Here is a 20,327-nt window from a genome sequence, read left to right as displayed (position 1 = left end):
TAAATTACTCGATCGTACTTACTTACTCATTTGCTTACTCGCCACGTTTTTGTCGATATCAAAGGAAACAGAATTACGTTTAGATATTAAAGAATTAAATTGCCGCTGTATACCGTGAACAAAAAGTTTGATTGGGAAAGAACAAAGAGGAACTTCGTAACGTAGAAAAAAAAAGTCGACGCTCGAGATGCGGAGCCGAAGGAGGTCTCAGGCGGGGGTCGAGGGTAAGAAAGATGAGGACGAAAAAAAAAAACAGGGATTCCACCCCGTTCTTTCCGTCGTATTGCTACAGCACGAGGAAGGAAGAGAAGGAATGGGGATGGCGATTGCGCGGAGCTCGAATAAAATTTTACGGCCGCGAAATCGCCCAATAATTGTTACTGCTCGCCTTGATCGCGTAAAACACGTCGTAAACGTCGAAAGGGACGCGACCCCCCGTCTTTGCCGACGGGAAATTACTCTTGGCTACCCCACCTCCACCTCCAACTCCTCTATGGTGCCTTACGTTCGACATTATACCGCATTATCGCGGACGATGCTGCGTTTGCGTCTTCATCGCTTTTATATATATGTATTTATATATATGTGTGTGTGTGTGTATATATATACACACACGCGCGTGCACGCACGCTTCTATAAGTATGTACGTAAGTACTTTCATCCGTCTCTTTCCTATCCCCCTTTTCTTCCTATCCTAGTAAGGAAAAAGAGAAAAATAGAAAATTTTCGAATCAGCACCTCGTAAAATCATGCGGAGAGAGAACGTAATTTTGCCGTTGCAAAAAAAAAATATAATAATAAAAGATAAAGAAAATAAGAAGGAAAGAAGGAAATTTCATTTTCTAGCTGAAAATTATCTCGTGGATTTCTCCTTTCTCTTTCTTTCTTTCTTTATCTCTCTATCTATCTTTCTCTATGGTGTTTTCCCATGGACCATCGAGAAAGAAAAAGAGAAGAGGGCTGCAACGCAGCCGCGATAACTCACCGCTCTGTGGTTACCACGAGCGAGGCTAGTAATAAAAGCGACTCTAATAAAGTTGCCGCTCGCTCTACAAGTACACGAAGCCGGGGGCAAACATCGGTCGGGGCTCTCGTTTAAAGCATCCTCGTCTTCTACGTGGCTACCGAACTTAACGTCGTTCAAATATTTATCGAAAATCGTAATAACCTCGAGTGGATAATTTCAAGATTAAAAAACTACTCGATTTTTTATTTAGCATGTTTGCATTCCTCTATCTCTTCCTCTTTCTCTCGTTTCTTTTCTTCAGAAATTCCTTTATAATTATTCATAGAATATACATTTCACATATTTTATATCAATTTAAATTCTAATTTACATTTAATCCAAATTTCTTTTTATATTATCTGATCAATTCATTTCATAATAATTTAAATTCAAAACCTCATACCAACCATCAAATACTATAATCTAATTCGATCCACGAAATTATATATATTTTCACATATCTATTTTCTCATTAGATCCATTTCCTATTGATAGAACTCATGATACGATAAATTTCAAATTCCGTCTCTCTCTCTCTCTCTTCCTTTCTCCCTCTCCCTCAGTATCTAAACTCGATACGCTTGACTTGACAGCCAGTCCATGTACGCTGGTACGGGTAACTGCGCCAAGAGCTCTAGCTAGATCTTTTAATGAAACGCGAATGTTAGAGCGAGAGCGAGAGAGAGATAGAGATAGAGATAGATAGAGAGAGAGAAAGAGAAAGAGAAAGAGAGAGAACCAGGAATGCTGCAAAATGGTCCAGCGTGCTATGTACTCTCCACACGGTGGATGTACTATATACACTAAGCCAGCTAGGCTGGCTTCTTGATGCACACAAATGCAGGAACGTAACGACGAGCGAGTAGGACGACTTAGGTTGTGAGAAAGGAAAACGGAGGTGAAGGAGAAGAGAGAAAGCATTCTGTGGAATATATGTAGAAGATCGTAGAGGAAAGAGAAAGAGCAGGAGGAGAAGAAGAAGAAGGAGAAGAAGGAGATGGTAGAGTGTTCCTGGTAAATTAAGCTTCTCGCTTCGACTTCGTTATTGAAGCGTTGCATCTGGAGAATCCTCGGAGGAGTCCTACGGTATAAGTCCGCCCTCTCCTACAAGAGGATCTGATGACTTTTCGAGCAGCTGGCTAGAACGTATTCTCTTCGTACGCCATTTAGAATTCTCGCGATTCGGCTTGTTAAAACGAGAGAAGAAAGAGGATTCGTGAGAACTTACGACACGAGATGGTAGACGACACGACGTAGTAGTCCTTTTCTAGGAGTTCACGGACGTCACATCTTAAGAAGGAAAGGAAGGAGGAGAGAAGGGATGGGAAAGGAAAAGAGGAAAGGAGAAACGTGATGGTATTAATAAAACGTTGCGCAAAGCGAGGAAAGAGGGAACGGTGGAAAAAGAAATTCTTATTGCCTGGCAAGTCCGGCATTTTCCGCAATATACAGCGCAGGTGTACCGAATGTGTGCCGTACTATATACACGCCCTTTTTCCTTCTCTTTTTCTCTTCCTCTACTTCACGAAGGGGTAGTTGAAAGAAGGTCCGTGCACGCTTGGTGCTGGTCAGAGCTCGACCCTTCGACCTCTCTCTCTCTTTCTCTCTCACTCTTTCTTTCTCTTTCTGTCTTTCTCGAAAAATATCGAACGTAACTCAAGAGACGTATTCTCGAAGGATATGGCGGCCGCGGAACGTAAGCACGTTCACAAATGGAAAATTCAAAGAAGTTGAGAAAGAGAGAAAGGGAATCGATTAAATAAACAGCCAAACTCGGAGGGCACATGCAAACGATGATAGTTCTTTTTACGAGGGGTATCTTCGAATAAGAGCTTCCGAAGGAACGACTAACGACGACGACGACGACTCCCACAGACGACGTGTACCTCTTTCCTTTTTCGAACGCCACGATACGCCCACGCGAAACTCGAACGTGGACATTATCGACTGGAGAATAAATCTAACTGTGGTTGCCGGTCCGACGGCGAGCAAATGCCGTAAGAAAAGAATCGGCAGCGTTTTTCCGTTGTTTTATCGACATTATATAAATCGTTGAACGCGATCTCCGTGCGTTTTTGTAAAAAAGGAAGAAAGAGAGAAAAAGAGAGAGAGAGAGAGAAGGAAGGAATTCGTCCTTTTTCCACGAGGAGTCCAAAGGGTGGGGAGAAAGGGCGCACGCTCTCTCTCTCTCTCTGGGGGTGGAGGTGCAGGAGGCAACGTGGCGTATTGATCGAGTGGCTCTCGCGTCGACCAACACGCGAGTGAGTTTCTGAGTCGGTGAGAACGCGCCACGCACCCACACCCTCACCCTCACCTTCACCCTCTCTCTCTCTCTTTTCCTCTAACCACCCACGTTATATACATATACGTACAAACGTGTAAACGTATATCTATATATAAGTGTGTGTGTGTATATATATATATACGCTACCTATATATAGAATATACACACATATCTAGCAACTCTTCTTTTATAAGGACTTTCCAACAGAATCGCCCGGCTGACTCGCAAATAAATAAGCCGAGAGAAAGAGAAAAAGAGAGAGAGAGAGAGAGGAGTAGGTATGTGTAAAAATTTATTTCGATTCCTTTTTATGGAATTCCATGGAACATCATGGAGTATCTACTACTCGGACTTATGCGACGATGCTGGATCAAAAGAGATAGAGGACTGAGAGAAAACGTAGTCGTGTGTATATATGTGTACGAGAGAAAGAGAGAGAGAGAGAGAGAGGGAGAGGCGGTCAGAAAATAACTTTCGTCGCATGCGAATGGTATGCGAGGATCCTGATAGAAGTAAGCGTACCACGAACGTAACGACGCGACAAGACTTTCTCCGGAAAATCTCTAGAGTGCATTCACGCGAATACGTACATTGAACGTTTCACACTATACGACATTCGCACTCCCTCGTGAGAACGCATAAACGTCGATGAAAGTGATAAAAAAAAAACAAACAAAAAAACAAAAACAAAAAAAGAAACACTAAAAAGAGGCGTATGTGTCCTGTATTTTCTTTACGTTATTCAAGATTCTCCATTTTCTTTTCTCTTCGTGGAAATAACTTCGTAGAAAAGATTTATCGTCCTATCTTAGGGATCGTCGTTCTTCGTCGTCAGAAAAATAATAAATGTTTTTCGGACGCGAAACATCGACTTGATTGTCAAGAAAAGGAAAAGAAAGAGAGAGAGAGAGAGAGAAAGTTGAGGTTCGATGTATCTCATGCTAGTGAAAATTTAAAACTCTAGAAGAAAGATCCTAGTCTCCCGCTGAGTTTTTCCACTCAGAGACTACTATCTCTTCTTCTTCTTATTCTTCCTTTTCCTCTTCTTCTCCTTCTTTCCTTCATATTTCTCACGTTAATCCTTCAAACTCGAAAAGAGCAGACTCGGGCGACATCGTACATACTTACTTACATTTTATACTACGCGTTAAAGTTCTTTCTTTTTCTTTTCTTTCCCTTCTATCTTTTCTTTTCTTTCTTTTTTTCATTTACTATCGGAAGATGAGAAAGATCGAAGAAGAATTCCAAGCGTTTCATTTTCGTTCCAATGTGATTCCCAATGGTGCTGTAGGTACTCGCCATGTCTCACGTAGAAAACTACGAGCTACTACTCCTACTACTACCCTCTCTCTCTCTTTCTCTCCACCTTTTTATCCTGCGACCCCTCGATTCGATTTCCAGCTAACGAGAACGATATCTCGTATATCACCGTCGTGGAAAGTTCCATCGGAAGTTATTACTTGTAAACTGGCGAAACGTCCTACGCTTATCCTTCTTTCTATCATCGAGTCAAGGATAGAAAAAGAAAGAGATATGGATAGAAACAAAGAGAGAAAGAAAGAGAACACGATTGTCGTTTTAAGGGTAAAAGATCAAACTCTATCTTCTTCCAGTAGATCTAACGAAGCCATAGAAATCGGATCGAAGACGGGGAGCACGGTTTCGAAAGAGAACAGAGTAGGTAATCCGTCCCTGAAGAAGGGTGGACCTTCGCTGCTGTCGGCTCAGCTTCTCTCTATCTTTCTATCTCTCTCTTTTTCTTCTATTTTCTATCCTTTTCTCTCTCTTTCTTACTTTCTCTCCATTACTGCTGCTCACGGGGTTGGAAAAGCGTTCGATAACAAATGGTGGAAAAACCATCGACAGAAACAGCGAGGATGAGCTCGCCTCGTCGCCATTTCTCAAAGCCTCTAGAATGAACTCGTCGACATACTGCATAATAAAAAACTCATTTTCATCACAATAAACTTTATATCAATTACTCTACAGTCGATCGATATATATATACACACATGTATATGTACATATCTTCGACGAGAAATTTATAAGATAAATAAAAAAATAAAAAACTATTCTCTCACTTTCTGTCTATGGTTTGCCAATTAATAAACAAAATAAAAACGAAATTTTCGTTTTGTATCAAGTACTCTCCTTTTAACTTGGTAAGAAGCTTTGTAATTTAGAAAATAGAGGAAAAAAGAATAATATACGTATACTTAATAATGGATGAAATAATTCAATAAAATAATAATTTATATAAAATAAATCATTCTTATTTGATGCCGTGATTCTGTTTGAATCGTTAATAAATCATAGAAATATAGTAAACGCGGTTTAGTTTGGCGAAGAGGTAGTAGATAAGTATATGAAGGAGAGGGTACGATCGTAGACACGTATAGAAAGACGGCGACGCGTAGTGTTTACTTTATGCAGAGAAGAATAAATGTTAAGGGCGCGTATGCGAGGCGGACGGCCGCTTTCGCGGCTGCCGAGACATTTTTCTCGTAGCATCGGTGGTGCATGCATAATGCATGCAACCGAGCAGGCGAGAGAACCCGGAGGCTGCGGCGGACTCCTTACGCGGCGAGAATTCGAAATTTTTCTTCTTTCTTCTTTCTTCTCTTCTTTCTTTCTTTCTTTTTTCTACTCTCTTTCTCTGCAAAGAAAGAAAGAAGAAGAAGAAGAAGAAGAAGGCGGCCATTTTCATGGGCGCCTTCGAAACAGAAACGTTCGCACCTCGAATAAAAATAATTCTCTCTCTTTCTCACGCTCGAACACTTTTATTTCGCTTTTTTTTCCCCTCCTACTTTTCTCCCTTCGCTTCTTAAAATACCCGAAAGATAAAACCCTCCTCAGCGACTGTGCTGAAACGACTTCCAATTTATTCGACACCATCGAAGAAATTTATATAACAAAAACTTAACGAATAATACCTTTTCATTAAATATCGGTTTACTATGAACGATTCTACCCTATAGCAATTATAATCTCGATCTATAAGTATTGTATTTATTCAATATAAACCTAGCGAATATATGAAATAATTTTGTTCAACATTTATAAGATCGATCCATATAGATCATATTTGTTTCTTACCATTAAAAGGGAAAAAAAAAATTACGAAAGGATAAATAAATGTTTTACAAAATAGTCCGTCGTATTGATGAACGCAAACATAAATGTGGACAATAAGACAGAGTCTTTCAAATGTCAATTATAATTTATCCATTGAAATGGATTAAAATCGATCGTATAATAAAAAATAAACCTTACTTCTCCGGTGAAGTAACTTCGATCGTAAAATGGAATTTAATAGTCTAAAAAATAAATCTAATCCCCAGATCATCTATTTCTCTCTTCGTCTCTCTTCCTCTCCCGCTCTCTCTCTCTCTCTCTCTCTCTCTCTCTCTCTCTCTCTCTCTCTCTCTCTCTCTCTCTCTCTCTCTCTCTATGCTATCAGAAGTAGTTGGGAATCGCAGGAGCGTGCCAGCTAGGACAGGGTGCCCCGCGCACTCGAAACATATTCGAGGGAGTAACAGGAACTATCTCTTTCTCTCTTGCGGCAGACACACGGGACCTGTTGCTGTCGAGTTTACGGTGTTTTTACGAGCGACGTTACAGCGACCCCTGAGTACGGGGGTTGAACGCGTACCCTCCCCGCGGAAACGATATTGTTCTCCTCATTGCCGACACCTATGAAGAGAAAACGAGAAAGAGAGAGTAAGAGAGAGGGAGGAAGGGAACGATAACTGTGAGAGGAAAGAAGAGAGGTGACGATTTGTCGCACATTTGCGGCAGGAGATGAACGATTTTGAATCGTTCGTTAACTTGTCCACTTCAATTAGGCGAACTCCCTTCTCTATTCTCCATTTCTATCTATATTCTTGAAACATTTTCTATCTCTTTTCTTTCTAGACACGATGAAATCAAACCAATCGCGTATACATTGTAAAGAAATAGATACACAGGTACATAGTACGTATATAAAAGATAGAAAAAAAGAAAAAAGAAAGATAGAGAGATAAAAAGAGAGAAGATAAGTAAGCACATGCCTCGCGTATTTCGGAGATCTCGAGAATATCCGGCATGAGTCTTGGAGCGAGATAACACGAACTCGGAGTTTGTTCGGTGAGAAATAAGAAGCGAGAGCTTCGAGAGATCGAAGAGAGATCGAGAATCTTACCGTAAGAGTAATCAGAAGAAGTTGGCGAGAAGAAGGACGTAGGGGAGAAGGTGGGGGAGGAGAGATAGGGATGGTTAGATTTTCGATGCCGCGGAGTTTTGTCGAGACAGCTTCGCTTACTTCGCGAGTTGGTTTCGAGAAGGAAGACGAAGAAAGAGACAGATAGAAAAAGGGAAAGAAAGAGAGAGAAAGAGAGAGAAACAAGTGGTAAGTTTTGCGGTAGTTTCGAAAGTTTTCCTTCTACTCCGGCTCGGCTTCGAGACTTTCGAACTTGTACGGAGTTTTCTCTCGCGCAATTAGAAGTTCCCTGTATTATTCATAACTAACGCCGTTCTTCCTCGTTCCTTCGTCTTCGAATAGAGACAGAGGGAGAGAAGAAGAGGAGGATGTACCGACCGTTTCTTCGTAACGCGCAAAACTCAAAGACCACCGCGGCGAGGCACAAGTCGCGCACGGTTCATGAATTTTAATGAAATCTCCAGCCGGAGATCGGAGCTTCGTGTTTCGCTCTTCTCTTCTCTTCTCTCCTCTTCTCTCGCTCTCTCCTCTTCCTTTTTCTCACTCTCTATCTCTCTTCTTCTACTTCCTACGTTTTTGCCTTACGTGATCTCAATGATTCGCAAAGGATCGCACGAATTTGTTGATAAGATTCGATTGAATTAATAATATTCGCGACTTTATCGAATTATTTATATCGTATTTATAAAATATCTAATTATCATCTGGAGTAAGATAAAATGTGAAAAGCAAGAGGATCGTCGAAAATCTTTGCAAGATCGTCGTACTAGGGTCACGAAATATCCATCGTCGATGAAAAGGGCCTAACGATCACAGCACTCGATGAGCTTCTCCACGGCCCATGCAATCTCCATAACATTACCATACGATTAAGAATACCTGCCCCTGGTGCACGTCTGCGGGACCGTGAATGCTCCCCGACAGTCTTCCAATTAGCCTCTCTTACCTCCAGAAAAAATTCTTTTTCTTTTTCTCTTTGTTTCTTACGTATACATATCAGTGCTAAGAGGAACGAAGAGAAAGAAAGAAGAAGAAAGAGATAGAGAAAGCATCTTTCGAGAATTCGTCTAATTAACATTCCTTTTCTTTTTATTTTTGCGTTGTTGTTCTCTTTTTTTTCAAACGTGATTGATCTCAATGAGGTCTCTTAATGAACTCAGAGTTTAATGAATACACACACACACACACACTTTGTCTTATTATTTCTATTTCATCATTTAGATATAAGCCTTCCTTTATCTCTCTTTTATATACGTATATTCATAGTAATGAAAGTGTCACTGAAATATAAGAATTATATCCCTTTCTCCAGCCATTGAGAATTAATCTAATTAAAAGTTCGTTTTTCTTATTTCTTTTCTCTTCCTCTTTTCCAAACGTCATCGATCACAATAGACTAGAAATTATTCTTATGCTCTTATGCATAGCGTAAAAGACCGGCACGTGAATTACACGTACAAAAGTCAAGAGAGCTTATACCGTACGATACCTCTCTCTTTCTCTTTCTCTTTTTCTTTCTCTCTCTTTCCTTCGCGGTTTACGAGCTTATTTTACTGGATTTTTATGATATAACGTACCCGCACCTAGTCCGAGAACCTGAAGTTTATAGGTTTGCGAGATTTTATCGCGGCGTAACGTATGGTTTGTTAAATCCAGCCTCACACACTCTCGTGTTACACCACGCTCCGCGTAAGCACTTATGTGTGTGTGCGCGTATTTCTGTGCGTATATATGAACGACCGTGTAAGTACATACGTACGAGGAAATCCGCAAAGCGGTCTCTCTTACTCTCTCATCGGCGTCGCGACGCTCGAGACGTTTATCGCTCGGTCCGACGACCTAGGAGAGTTCTCGATTATTTTTTCGAGAATCGACTCTCGAGAAATACTCCGATTTTCCGAAAGAAAAAAAATATCCTTGATAAAGCTTAAATACGATGATAATAAAATCGTGACTCGAAATTTCACAAGTTTACTTTTTAAAAATCGACTCTCTAATATAGAAAGAGAATTTCCTCGTGGACTTGTAAAATAAAAAAGAAAATAAATAAAAAAACAAATTGCAAGAGAAAAAAACCTTTCGATGTGTGGCTTAAAGATTCTTCTTCCGGATACAACCGTTCAAATTTTGATTCATGATTTGACGTTTCTATATTAATTAACAAGACAAGGATAATAATAATGAGAAGAAGGAGGAGAAGAAAAAGAAAAGAAAGAAAGAAAAGGTATAGTTTGAGTAGAACGCGAGGGCGACGACCATGACGAGAATCGCTTCCGGTCAGTAACTCCGTGCGAATAAAAGGGGCTTATCCGAGTGCAATTCATTCTTTTGCATCGCAAAAGTCGGGGAATGCAAATTCCCGTGCGAATTTGCGAATTTCTCCTTTGTCTATTTATCCTATACACTTCGTTCATGTTATTCTCGTTCTGAACGTTGAGAGGTTCGTTAAAGCACTCGTATTATGATAAAACGATCGCGGAGACAAGTGGTATACAATCATACATGTACATACATATATGTATGTACGTACGTACATAAATACATACATACATATGCTTATAATGTGAAGCGTAGTTTAATCTCTTGCTCCTTTGAAAATTCTTTCGTAATAAATCAACGCACAATGCGAGAACGGCTTCGAATCGGACAAATCTCGTTAGCCGAGCACCAAAGAAGTTCGAATCTCGGGAGAGGAACTGGCTGGTTCACCTTGGCTGCTGGAACCCCATCTGCATGTGGGGACTGGACGTGTGGTGGAAAGAGAGAAGGAATACAGAAGGAAAGAAAAAGATAAAGAGAGAGAAAGAGAAGGAAAAATAAAAAGAGGAAAACGAGTCGAAGCTAGGGGAGCGACATTCCAAGCAAAGTCGAGATGAGTGGCGTCATCTCTTGGAAAATCGAAAGCTCTTTTCTTTCTTTCTCTCTCTCTCTCTCTCTCCTTTTCTCTCTGTCCGTCTCTCTTCCTATTTCTCTCTACAAAGTTAGTAAAAATAATAAAAAATGAAAGAAAGAAAAACGAAATTATTTTAATAATTATCTTCGCGAGTAACGAGATAAATGAGAGCACGCCCTTTAGACTCGCGCTTTCATCGACTTACATATGTACATGTTCTACATATGTAACAACGTTTTATCGTCAATAAAACAAATGTAGAAAATGATTAACGAGAAGAAAGAAATGTAATAATTAGCAACGAGTCATAATAAGAACATTGCGCTGGCTAACAATACGATTACTATGTATGTCAGTTTGTAATTATTAATATTATTACGACGTACGATATCGAAGTGTTTATTAAACGAAGAAAAGTTACAACGAAATGAAATCCCACGATTCTTCCTTCTCACATTGTCAATTCTTTTTTAGTATCTGTCGAAAGACTTCGACGCGAATGAAAGACGCGAGAAAGATCTTTCAAGGAAAGAGGAAGAGAGAAAAGAGAAAGAGAGACTCGTAAAGCGCGCAAATAATGATCTCCTCGACAATATATCGGAGTAGGTAGTAGGGCCTTAGGACCGTCGGAGCCCTTAGGGAACCGCCAAGAGGAAAGTCGTGCCGCAAAGAGAGCAAAATCGCAAAACGAATAAGATACGTAGAGGAATGCGAAACGAAGTCTCTCTCTTTCTCTCTCTTTGTCTCTTTTTCTTTCTCTCTCTTTCCCGTTGGTCCAGCAACGCGAGTTCTCCTCTAAGGATCTTCGAGAAGGACCACAATCTTTTTCCGCTATCTTTCCCTCGTACACCTTAGACTGCAAAGGGATCAACAAAGAGAGAAACAAAAAATAATCGAACGAATAAAATGAGAAATAAAAACGAAAAGAATAATATGCGGAAGATCGTCTGATTGCTTCTAATTAAAGCAACATGCCGTCCAATTAGCTCGTTAAACATCGTTACCTTCGATCAATAGATCCATCCATCTATCAGTCGAACGATCGATGGATCTATTGATCGAAGAAATCGAAATCGCCAAGTTCGATGACCTCCACGTCGTCGTTTTCTTCTGAAGGTAGGAGAAAGACAGGGAGGGAGAGAGAGGAGATATTAAAGAGAGGGGAAAGGAAAAGTGTCAACGTGTGAGCGAGCAAAAGTGAAACCATGTATGCGTGTTACAACGAAATAGAATTACATACCGCTGGCCGTCGTCCAAATCGAGTATGGATTTTTAATTGTTGCACCGGAACTCAACCGCGTTAGCATTGTTTTAAAGCCGCGAAATCGGAGTTAACTAGCGCGTTGCGACTCTTTTGCTTTTAACAAATCGAATTCCATATGTCTCTTTCTCTTTCATTTTTTTACTCGAATAAGTTAATTTCTTATTTCTTTCTCTCCCTCTCTCATTTCATTTCTTTTTTTATCGAGATCAAAAAAGATCGAGGCGTGAGCGTGAACTCGTGAACTTTTCGGACGAAGGCTCGAAATCGTCCCAAGTAAAAAAGGATCCACACTAAGCAGTAAGGGTGTCCAAGATGAGAGAGAGAGAGAGAGAGAGAGAGAAAGAGAGAAAAAAAGAAAGGGAGAAAGAGAGATAGATAGATAGATAGATAAATAGATAGAAAGAGAAAAAATGGGGAAAAGGGATTAGAAGTTCGTTCAGAGAGAAGGTAGGCCAAAGAAAATCCCACGGATTTCGAGAGGAGTCTCTTTCTATCGTGGTCCTCCCACGGGAAATCGAGACGAAGCGAAAAGAGGGTTTATCCAAAACGACTTTTTTTCTTTCCTTTTTTCCCTCTTTCTTATTCTTTTTTTTTTTTCTTTCAACGGAAGAAAAGAGATCAGTGGTAGTGTCAAATGGTGAAACTCGGACCCCTTCGTCCGTGACAAATCGAGACCACTCTTCGTCGAAGAAGTTCGAATAAATATCGATGTTACTCGATCAAGAAAAACTGAGATAGAAATCTATAAAAAAAAAAAAAAAGAAAAAGAACAAGAGAGACAGAGAGAGTGAGAGAGATCCAAATTCGTACGGCCCTGATCCGAAGTTATCCGAGGCTTCGCGAGAGAGCCGATTATATTAAATGGCTGGTAAAATGGTCTGCTTAACATAGCGTTTATCTGTTCCTCTTGGTTTTAGTACTTTTTCACTGCCTCGTCAGGCATTGCCCATAAACTCCGGCGCAAGCCACCACAGCTTCTCTCTCTCTCTCTCTCTCTCTGTCTCTCTCCTCCCTCTTTTTCCCTAACCCACCATTTTCTCTCTTCGCCTCCCACATTTTCCAACTCTCTTCCTCCTTTATCCCTTCCTCTCTCTCTTTCGATCTCTACCACTTTCCGAGCTTACTTAACTATAATTCACGTGCGCCCACAAATATATTTTTTCATGTATCTTCCCTTAGCAAGTATATTATCATCGAGAAAACGTCGTCCACTTGACAGAAAGAAAAAGAGAGAAACAATCATTCGCACCCTTCGATTGCTCGGTCATAAGCATCCTGACTTTTACTAAATTTCGATATTCGACGTGTATATATATATATGTATATATATATCCTATAAATAAAAATAAAAAGAAGAAATACGAATACAGAAGGGTGGGAAGGAGGAGGGGAGGGAGTGTAAGAGTATAATTCACCCTACTAACAGTACTCGTAGGAAAAGCTTCGAAATGAAAGGGAGAAACAACCCCTCCTCTATTTCGTTCATTTTGAGCACACCCGCAGAACGGTCGAAAAATAATTGCGCGTTTCGTGGTCTCTTGATCCGCGCGTAAAAGTAATCCAAACATCGCATAAAAATTATGTTTACGAGTTTCGAATGGGTGCGCAGGGGTCGGGCTCGTAAGGGTGCAGCTAGAGAGAGATGGAGAGAGAAAAAGAAAGGGAAGGGGTCCAAACGACATATTCCTTTTCTCCAGATAGGGATCTCTCTCTCTCTCTCTCTCTCTTTCTCTCTCTCGTTCGCTCTTTTTAAGAATCACCCCATCTTTTCAAAAAGATCAAGACAGTAACGCGATAATCACGTTATCGTCGATTGTCTCGGTAAACGCACGATAAAATATGTAAATTCTCACCATCTTGCGTAGAAAACACAAGTTTTTCTTATTAGCTCGACGACATTAAGCAAAGTTATTTTTGGTAAAAAATAAAGAAGTCACGAGAGGGTTCGTGTTGGTCCAATCGATTCTATATCGTCAGAAAGAAATATAAAGATCGATTCAAAAATTTCTATACGTTCTAAGTTAGATCTTCGTTCCAATTGTTCGATCATAGTGACTTTAATATTAACATACGACGTAATTTAAAGGTACAACATGTTCACACACATTTTTGTTCGTTCTAAGTGTGTGTTATTTCGATCATCAATCGTCATAATTTTTCTTCTGTGTCAGAAATTGTTCGAGATAATCAACGATGTCGGTGAAGGTTTTTCTTTTTTTTTATGACTGAATAAATTGCAATATTTTGTACATTCTCGTGTTAGTGAAGATATTACAGAAAATGTCAGGTGATGTATTATAATATTTATAGTATTATTGAATTGAAATTTATGAATCGATTTTAATCTCGAAAATTATTAATAATGAGATAACATTAAGCATCGTGCAACAATTTAGAAACTAGAATATTCCTTCTAGTTCTAGAACGTTCACGTTCCTTTCCAAGAAACACGACGCAATGAAAGCGTCACGAAAGGATCGGCCGCCATTCGTCTCGTCGATTCGTATTATATGTTTCCTCTTACTTAATATTTATTAGGATTATTTATTACAGAAATAGAATAGAGTATGAGATTAACTTAGTAGGATTAACTTTGATACGATGGAAAGAGCAAAGGGTGTGGCCGATTTGATCGTCAAGGTGAAGAAAGATAATAGATCCTACATAGGAAATATTTACCTTGATCCTTTAGCCCTTTTAAGAGAAAAATGTCATCTTATGATGCAGTCGGAACAAATTTTGGTTCTTTTTCGTTCTTTATCGAGTTTCTTTCTTTTCCGAAGGATGATTTCGATTTTTCTTACAAGGAAATATTTATAAAAAAGAAAGAATAAATAGAAAACGTTCCATTTAGAAAATGTTTAGAAAATATTTATTATAAAGATCTGAGTCTATTCGACCTGATTAATTCGAGTTATCGTGAACGTTATCGTGAACCTGGTAGACGATTTTTACATACATACATTTATATATATATATATATGTAATCTTATGTATACATATATATGTGTATATATAAAAAACAGCTGCAGACTGTCATCGTAATCGTTGACGAGTAATCACGAGAAGAAAAGCGTTCGCTATCGAATCACATAAAAAGAATAAAACAATTTCGATTCTCGTTCGATTATCGACGGTCGAACGAATTCTCCTGTTACTAAAGATTAATAAAAATATATCATATATCGACATGCGCGTATACGATACGTAAAATATCGATGGAGAAGAAACATAGTGAACATTTAATGAAGAAAATAATGGTGAAAAAAAAGAAAAATTGTTATGCATGTGGATAATCACTCACCTGTTTTCTCTTTGATCTCGCAGAGCACCGAGAACAGGGCAGGTTTCATTCTGTGGCAATTTAGCGTGTGTTTCCTGTAACAGAAAACGTACGAGATATAAAGAGTGTAAAGAGGAGAAAAATAGAGAGAGAAAGAGAAAGAGTGAGAGAGAACACGATCGGAACACGAATCGTTTCCGAGGGATTATTCGGCGCACACGAGGATCCGTGACGTTAGCGATTATAAGCAAATATTAATTCGCAGAGATAAAGAGCTCTCTCTTATCGTACGCTCTCGAGCGTGTTCTCTCGATCGGCGTTGAAATCGTCGAAGGTACATACATATATCATATATATATATATATATATATATATATATATATATATATATATATGGATCGTGAAATAAATATCCAATGAAAAACGTGTAATCGAATCGCGCGTATACAAAGAATTTTTTTCTTTCTCTTTTTTTTTTCTTTTTTTTCCTTCCTGCCACCTGGGAATAGTAATTGAATTTCTAAAGCGTTAGAAAGAATAAAAGAAAAGAAAAGGAAAAAAAACGAAAGAAATATCCGAGCAAAGTCCGATCCGAAATGAAAATAATCATTAGAGAGAATTTTGGTTCACCTCGCTTGGGCCTCGTCCAGACTTTGATCGGTGATGTTCATTATCTGTTGTAATATCTCGCCGATGTCCTGTTTCCTAGCCTCGACAGCCTGATCGGGACCTTGGGCGGCCGAGCCATCGACGGGTCCCATGGTGCCGTAACCGGCGGTATTTTGGGCCCCCTGACCCTGGTTAGCTCCCATCAAACCGACACCCGAACCTCCGTGCTGCAGCATCCTGCCAGTCTCATCCATCAACTATTTCGCCGAGCACTAAGATAATAATAACCGAGGATCGCGTTTATTTATCGCGTATGAACGACCACGTTTTATTTGATTATTCTATTAAAATTCCTTCTTCGTTCGTATTAATTTTCGCGTCGTTCCATACACGTGTTCCTTTCTCTCTCGCTCGCACACGGGACGTTATGGAAGCCCGGAGAGACGGATGTATGATATAAGAGAACGGGGGGGAAGGGGGAGAGAAAAAATAACCCTTCGAATAAACGATTCACGATTTACTATCGGACGAGCAACGTTCTTGTTCTTCTTCTTCTTCTTCTTCTTCGATAAACGCGTTCTCGTTCTCGTCGTCCTCGTCCTCGTCGTCCGAAAAACGCAACGAACGGAAAAAAGGAGGGGGGATGGATATTTTCGTGACGCGCGCGCGACACGAAACTCAGCTTCGTCGGTCTCTCGTTGCTTGGAGGTTATGCCGCCGCTACCGTTGCCTCCTCTTCCTCCTCCGTTACCTCCACCACCACCTCCTCCACCTCCACCTCCGCTGCCGCCGCCGTCGCCGTCACCGTGGCCTTTGTCTCCTCTGCGTACTAACGTTCGACGTTTCGCTCTTCCTCTCTGCTTTCGTATATTCTCTCACGCGCTTTCTCTCGATCCTTTTCTTTCTTTCCTTTGGCTCTTCTCTCCCCGAGCAATACTTTCGTGAGGACACCCTTTTCTCACCTCCTTTTTCAACGAACTATCTCAGCACCCTAAACTCTTCCTCGTAGTCTGCTACACAACACCCAGAGATCTTTTCCCGAACGATCGCCTTCAAAAAGTCTAGCAGCAAGCAGCAGCAGCAGCAGCAGAAGCGTGCATGCCGCTTCTACACTGGCACTGGTACCACTACTAATACTATTACTACTACTACTATTACTATTACTCCACCACCACCACACCACCACCACCACTGCTACTAGTACTATTATAACTATAACTATAACTACTACTACTACTACTACTCCTATTACTACTACTATTTCTTCTTCTTCTTCTTCTTCTTCTACTCTTCTTCTTGGCACTACTGCCACGAGAGGAAAACCGTGCGCGCCCTCCTCGGCGACGGCGGCGATCGTCCTCCGTTCTTTTCTTCCTTTTCCTTTTCGTCCTCGTAATTTCGTATCCTCGCGAGATAATAGTCGTCGTCTTCGTCTCCTTCTTCTTCCTCGTCTTCGTCTTCTTCGTCGTTAGAACATCCGGCGTGCGTACAGGCTCGACGTACAACACAGGACACACACACGCGGGCACACACACACTTCCACGCGCGTCCACACTAGCGCACAGAAGCGCGCACGAGCTCTCCTCCGCCTTACAAGGCAACGCGCCACCGTGATCAAGCGAGCAAGCAAGCAAACGAACGAAGGAAGGAACGAACGAACGAACGGACGAGCGGATGAACCAACGACGAACGAACGAACGAACGAACGAACGAACGAACGAGCGAGCGAGCGAGCGAGCGAACGAGCGTCTCTTCTCCTCTCCTCGCTCTTTTCACTCTTCTCGGCCGCGAGCGACTGCCGCGCTCCGCGCACACTCTACTCGACGCTTCTTCTTACGCGCTCCTACGTCGCGCTACCTTCGCACGCGCCAATCGCCGGCCATAATAGCCAACGGACTGACCAATCACCTTTGAGCACACTCGCCACACAGCCTAGCTGTCTCTCCCTCTCGCACACACGCACGTTGCTTGATTTTTATCTATCTTCCTCTCTCTCTTTCTCTTTCGCCGTCGCTTTGCCGCGCGCCTTCTTTATTTACGACGCAACGTCGACGCCTTCCCTTCTTCTTCTCCTTCTCCTCCTCCAACTCCTCCTTCTCCTTCTTCTCCTTCGTCTTTTTTTTTCTCTTTCTTTTTTTTCCTTCGCAATTCTCCGTTCCCTCCGTTGCTCTCTGCGAGAAATATTTAACAGGTAACTACGACGAAAAATGTTGTCTCTCTCGCATACCGACTCCACCTACCTCCAACAGCTTTTCTCTTAACGCGCGCGTTAATCCCCGCCCCCCTCCCCTCTCGTTGGAATAAAAGAGCCAAAAGCGAGAATAGAAGGAAAAACAAAAAAGAAAAGAAACGTCGGACGATGGTGTACCTCCGAACTTACGATCAGAAACAACACCGATCGGCTTTAACGAAGAGCTCGCGTTTGCGGCTCCTCAATGCCGACTACTACGCACGTTACTCTCCAGCCAACGTACTCCTCGTGATCGGCCATTACGAAATGGCGGGAAAACATGTCGATTATGAACGCGTCCCTTCTATTCGGAATCGATCGCAGTAGTTCGATATGAGATGTCATTTTCTATTATAACTCGTCGAACCAGTAAACTCTTTAACGCGTTATAACGAAAATGAAAAATTCGTAAATACGTTCTATTCTAAGATTCTTTTTTCGATGTTGTAGCAGTGACGTCATTCGACTAGCGATTAAAATTTTGTTCGAGCTTATGTGGTCGATTGTCGATTTGGCCTTTTCCATTTGGGAATTCGAGAGGAAGAGAGATAGACAAACGGATAGATAAAGTGAGAGAGAGAGAGAGGGAGTGGGAGAAGGAGAGAGGGAGGGAGGGAGAGTATATTAGTAACTCAACTGTAAACGTACGTGTTTTGTTCTTTAAACTCGCGCGAACCTCGGAGCTGGACGGATGTTTATACTCGATAATTAAGTCATCGTGCTTATATTATTTTACATTCCTTTAGCGGTAAGCCCTTCCGATGCCAAAACTCATCTCGATCGAATAAAATTTTCGTTAAAAGTTTCGTTTTTTATTTCTTTACGATTTGTCTCGAGTTGAACTCTTTCTTTCTTTTTTTCCTTTCCTCCTCATTATTTATTCGTATCGTTCATCAATCCGATAGCAATAAGAAATTTCTGCGGAAACATCCATGGACGACGATAGAGTATAACTTGAATAATCCTGAATCCTAACCTTTTCGGAACATACGTATTGCGTTCATAAGGTACTTATAATATACATTTATCTTTTTAAATGTTGTTTTCAATTGGTTATGTTTAAAGATGAACAATCTAAAGAGCCGACAAAAATATTGCGATATCGTTTTCAGAATTGTTATATTATGAGATATAATGATTTCGTGTCTCAGTGAATGTATGACAACAAAATGATGAAAGTATTCTCAGTTACGAGAGATACATTGAAGTTACATTTTTAAACATCATAATCTTGACGATTCTTATTTATGGCGATGGATTTTCATCAATTTTACTTCAAGAAAGGAAATTTTTATACCGTACAATTCGAAAATCAAAAATGCTTAACCATCAAAGAAATAAAAAATATATTTGATCAATTTGGAAATGTACTTTATGTAAATGCTGCTAAAAATATCAATGGTTTATACTCTGTAACGTATAAAAATCTAAAAGGTGCGATGCATTGTATAAAAGGTTTACAAAATAATGATTTAATAAAATTATTACCAAAGAAGTTGGAAGAAAATTCTAATAATACAAAGGATAATGATGACATCCAAGATATTATAGATAAAGATGAAAAATGCAGAAAAATTATTTCCGGATTTGCACAATTGAAAGAATTGGGATATATTGCTACTATGGATAGCTCTAATAATTCAAATAAATCAAGCAAGGATATATCAATCACCGATGAAAAGAAACTTGATGAGAAAAATATATGTCAAAATAAATGTAATACCACTGAACATTCAGATGTGGATGATGCGTCCTTGATAAATAGCACAACTAATAATTTCAACTTATCCAAATTCTTTTTTGAAAATGAAAAATGTCAGTCCATTTCTAGGAAGTCATTTATTTCTCCGACTAATCCGGACGAATTGTCTCAAAAGTCCAACGAGAAACATGATTTAAATAATCCGAAAAATAACCCAACTACATATCAGACTACTGAGCCTTCTAATCTTATCTATTCTGCAAACAGTCATTTAACAAACTCTAAAATTATTCCTGCCCAAAATGTAATTGTCGCTAATGTGCATGAAGATTGCAGTATTTACTATATTTTACATCTCTTTGAGAAATATGAACCAATTGCAGTATCATTAATGAGAACGATTCCACAAGTTTTTATAAGATATTGTCATGTTTATTTTAAAACACCAGAACAAGCATTAGCAATTGAAAAAAAGTATGATAAGTTTGTTATATCTGGTAAAAGTCTTATTGTACTGAGAAATCACAAATTAATCGATGAAATCGATAAAATGTGAAATTTAAAAATTAATTATATAACGTATAAGTATAATATTATTTTTATTATTATATGTTGTCGCTAATAAAATCATGTAACATGTGTATTATGAAAAATACACAATTTACAACACAATTAGGTATACAGTAAATATAGTACAAGTGTCTATTATAGACTTTATATAATTTGTGTATTACGTACAGTACAATGAAAATAAAAAATATAACTACATCGTTGTAGTTATAATCAAGTAATCATTTGTCAATAAAATAAATTTGAAAAATTTTCAAGATATTTTTTCCTGCATAATTCTACGAA

At 39.8% G+C, this 20,327-nt stretch overlaps 2 protein-coding genes across 7 annotated transcripts in view; one reads left to right on the top strand and one right to left on the bottom strand.

Annotated features, from left to right (window-relative positions):
• The window catches only part of LOC127064314 (homeobox protein extradenticle), a 46,967-nt gene extending 29,044 nt beyond the window's left edge, over positions 1–17,923 (bottom strand). For 5 of the 6 annotated variants that reach the window (XM_050995237.1, XM_050995234.1, XM_050995235.1 and 2 more), the window contains exons 1-2: positions 15,562–16,751; positions 14,953–15,026 (exon numbers count right to left, since the gene is read on the bottom strand). In XM_050995237.1, coding sequence (XP_050851194.1) covers positions 14,953–15,026; positions 15,562–15,794 — 307 coding nt within the window. In that variant the 5' untranslated portion in view covers positions 15,795–16,751. Of the gene's footprint in view, positions 1–14,952; positions 15,027–15,561; positions 17,712–17,780 lie in introns of those variants that run through there. The other variant, XM_050995232.1, reaches the window with a different exon arrangement.
• An 86-nt stretch (positions 17,924–18,009) lies between these two features.
• LOC127064318 (uncharacterized) lies at positions 18,010–20,294 on the top strand. Its single transcript, XM_050995255.1, has 3 exons — positions 18,010–18,518; positions 18,676–18,777; positions 18,883–20,294. The coding sequence occupies exon 3, from the start codon at positions 19,018–19,020 to the stop codon at positions 20,026–20,028; it is 1,011 nt and encodes a 336-aa protein (XP_050851212.1). The 5' UTR covers positions 18,010–18,518; positions 18,676–18,777; positions 18,883–19,017; the 3' UTR covers positions 20,029–20,294.
• Positions 20,295–20,327: the final 33 nt, after the last annotated feature.

This window comes from Vespula vulgaris, chromosome 5 (genome assembly GCF_905475345.1).
Source record: "Vespula vulgaris chromosome 5, iyVesVulg1.1, whole genome shotgun sequence".
In the NCBI taxonomy this organism is placed as follows: domain Eukaryota; kingdom Metazoa; phylum Arthropoda; class Insecta; order Hymenoptera; family Vespidae; genus Vespula; species Vespula vulgaris.
Note: the sequence above shows the minus strand (reverse complement) of the source record. Positions and strands in the feature narration are given on the sequence as shown.

Coding starts and splice junctions, on each gene's coding strand:
- LOC127064318 (XM_050995255.1), top strand. CDS start 19,018: ATGGCGATGGATTTTCATCAATTTTACTTCAAGAAAGGAAATTTTTAT.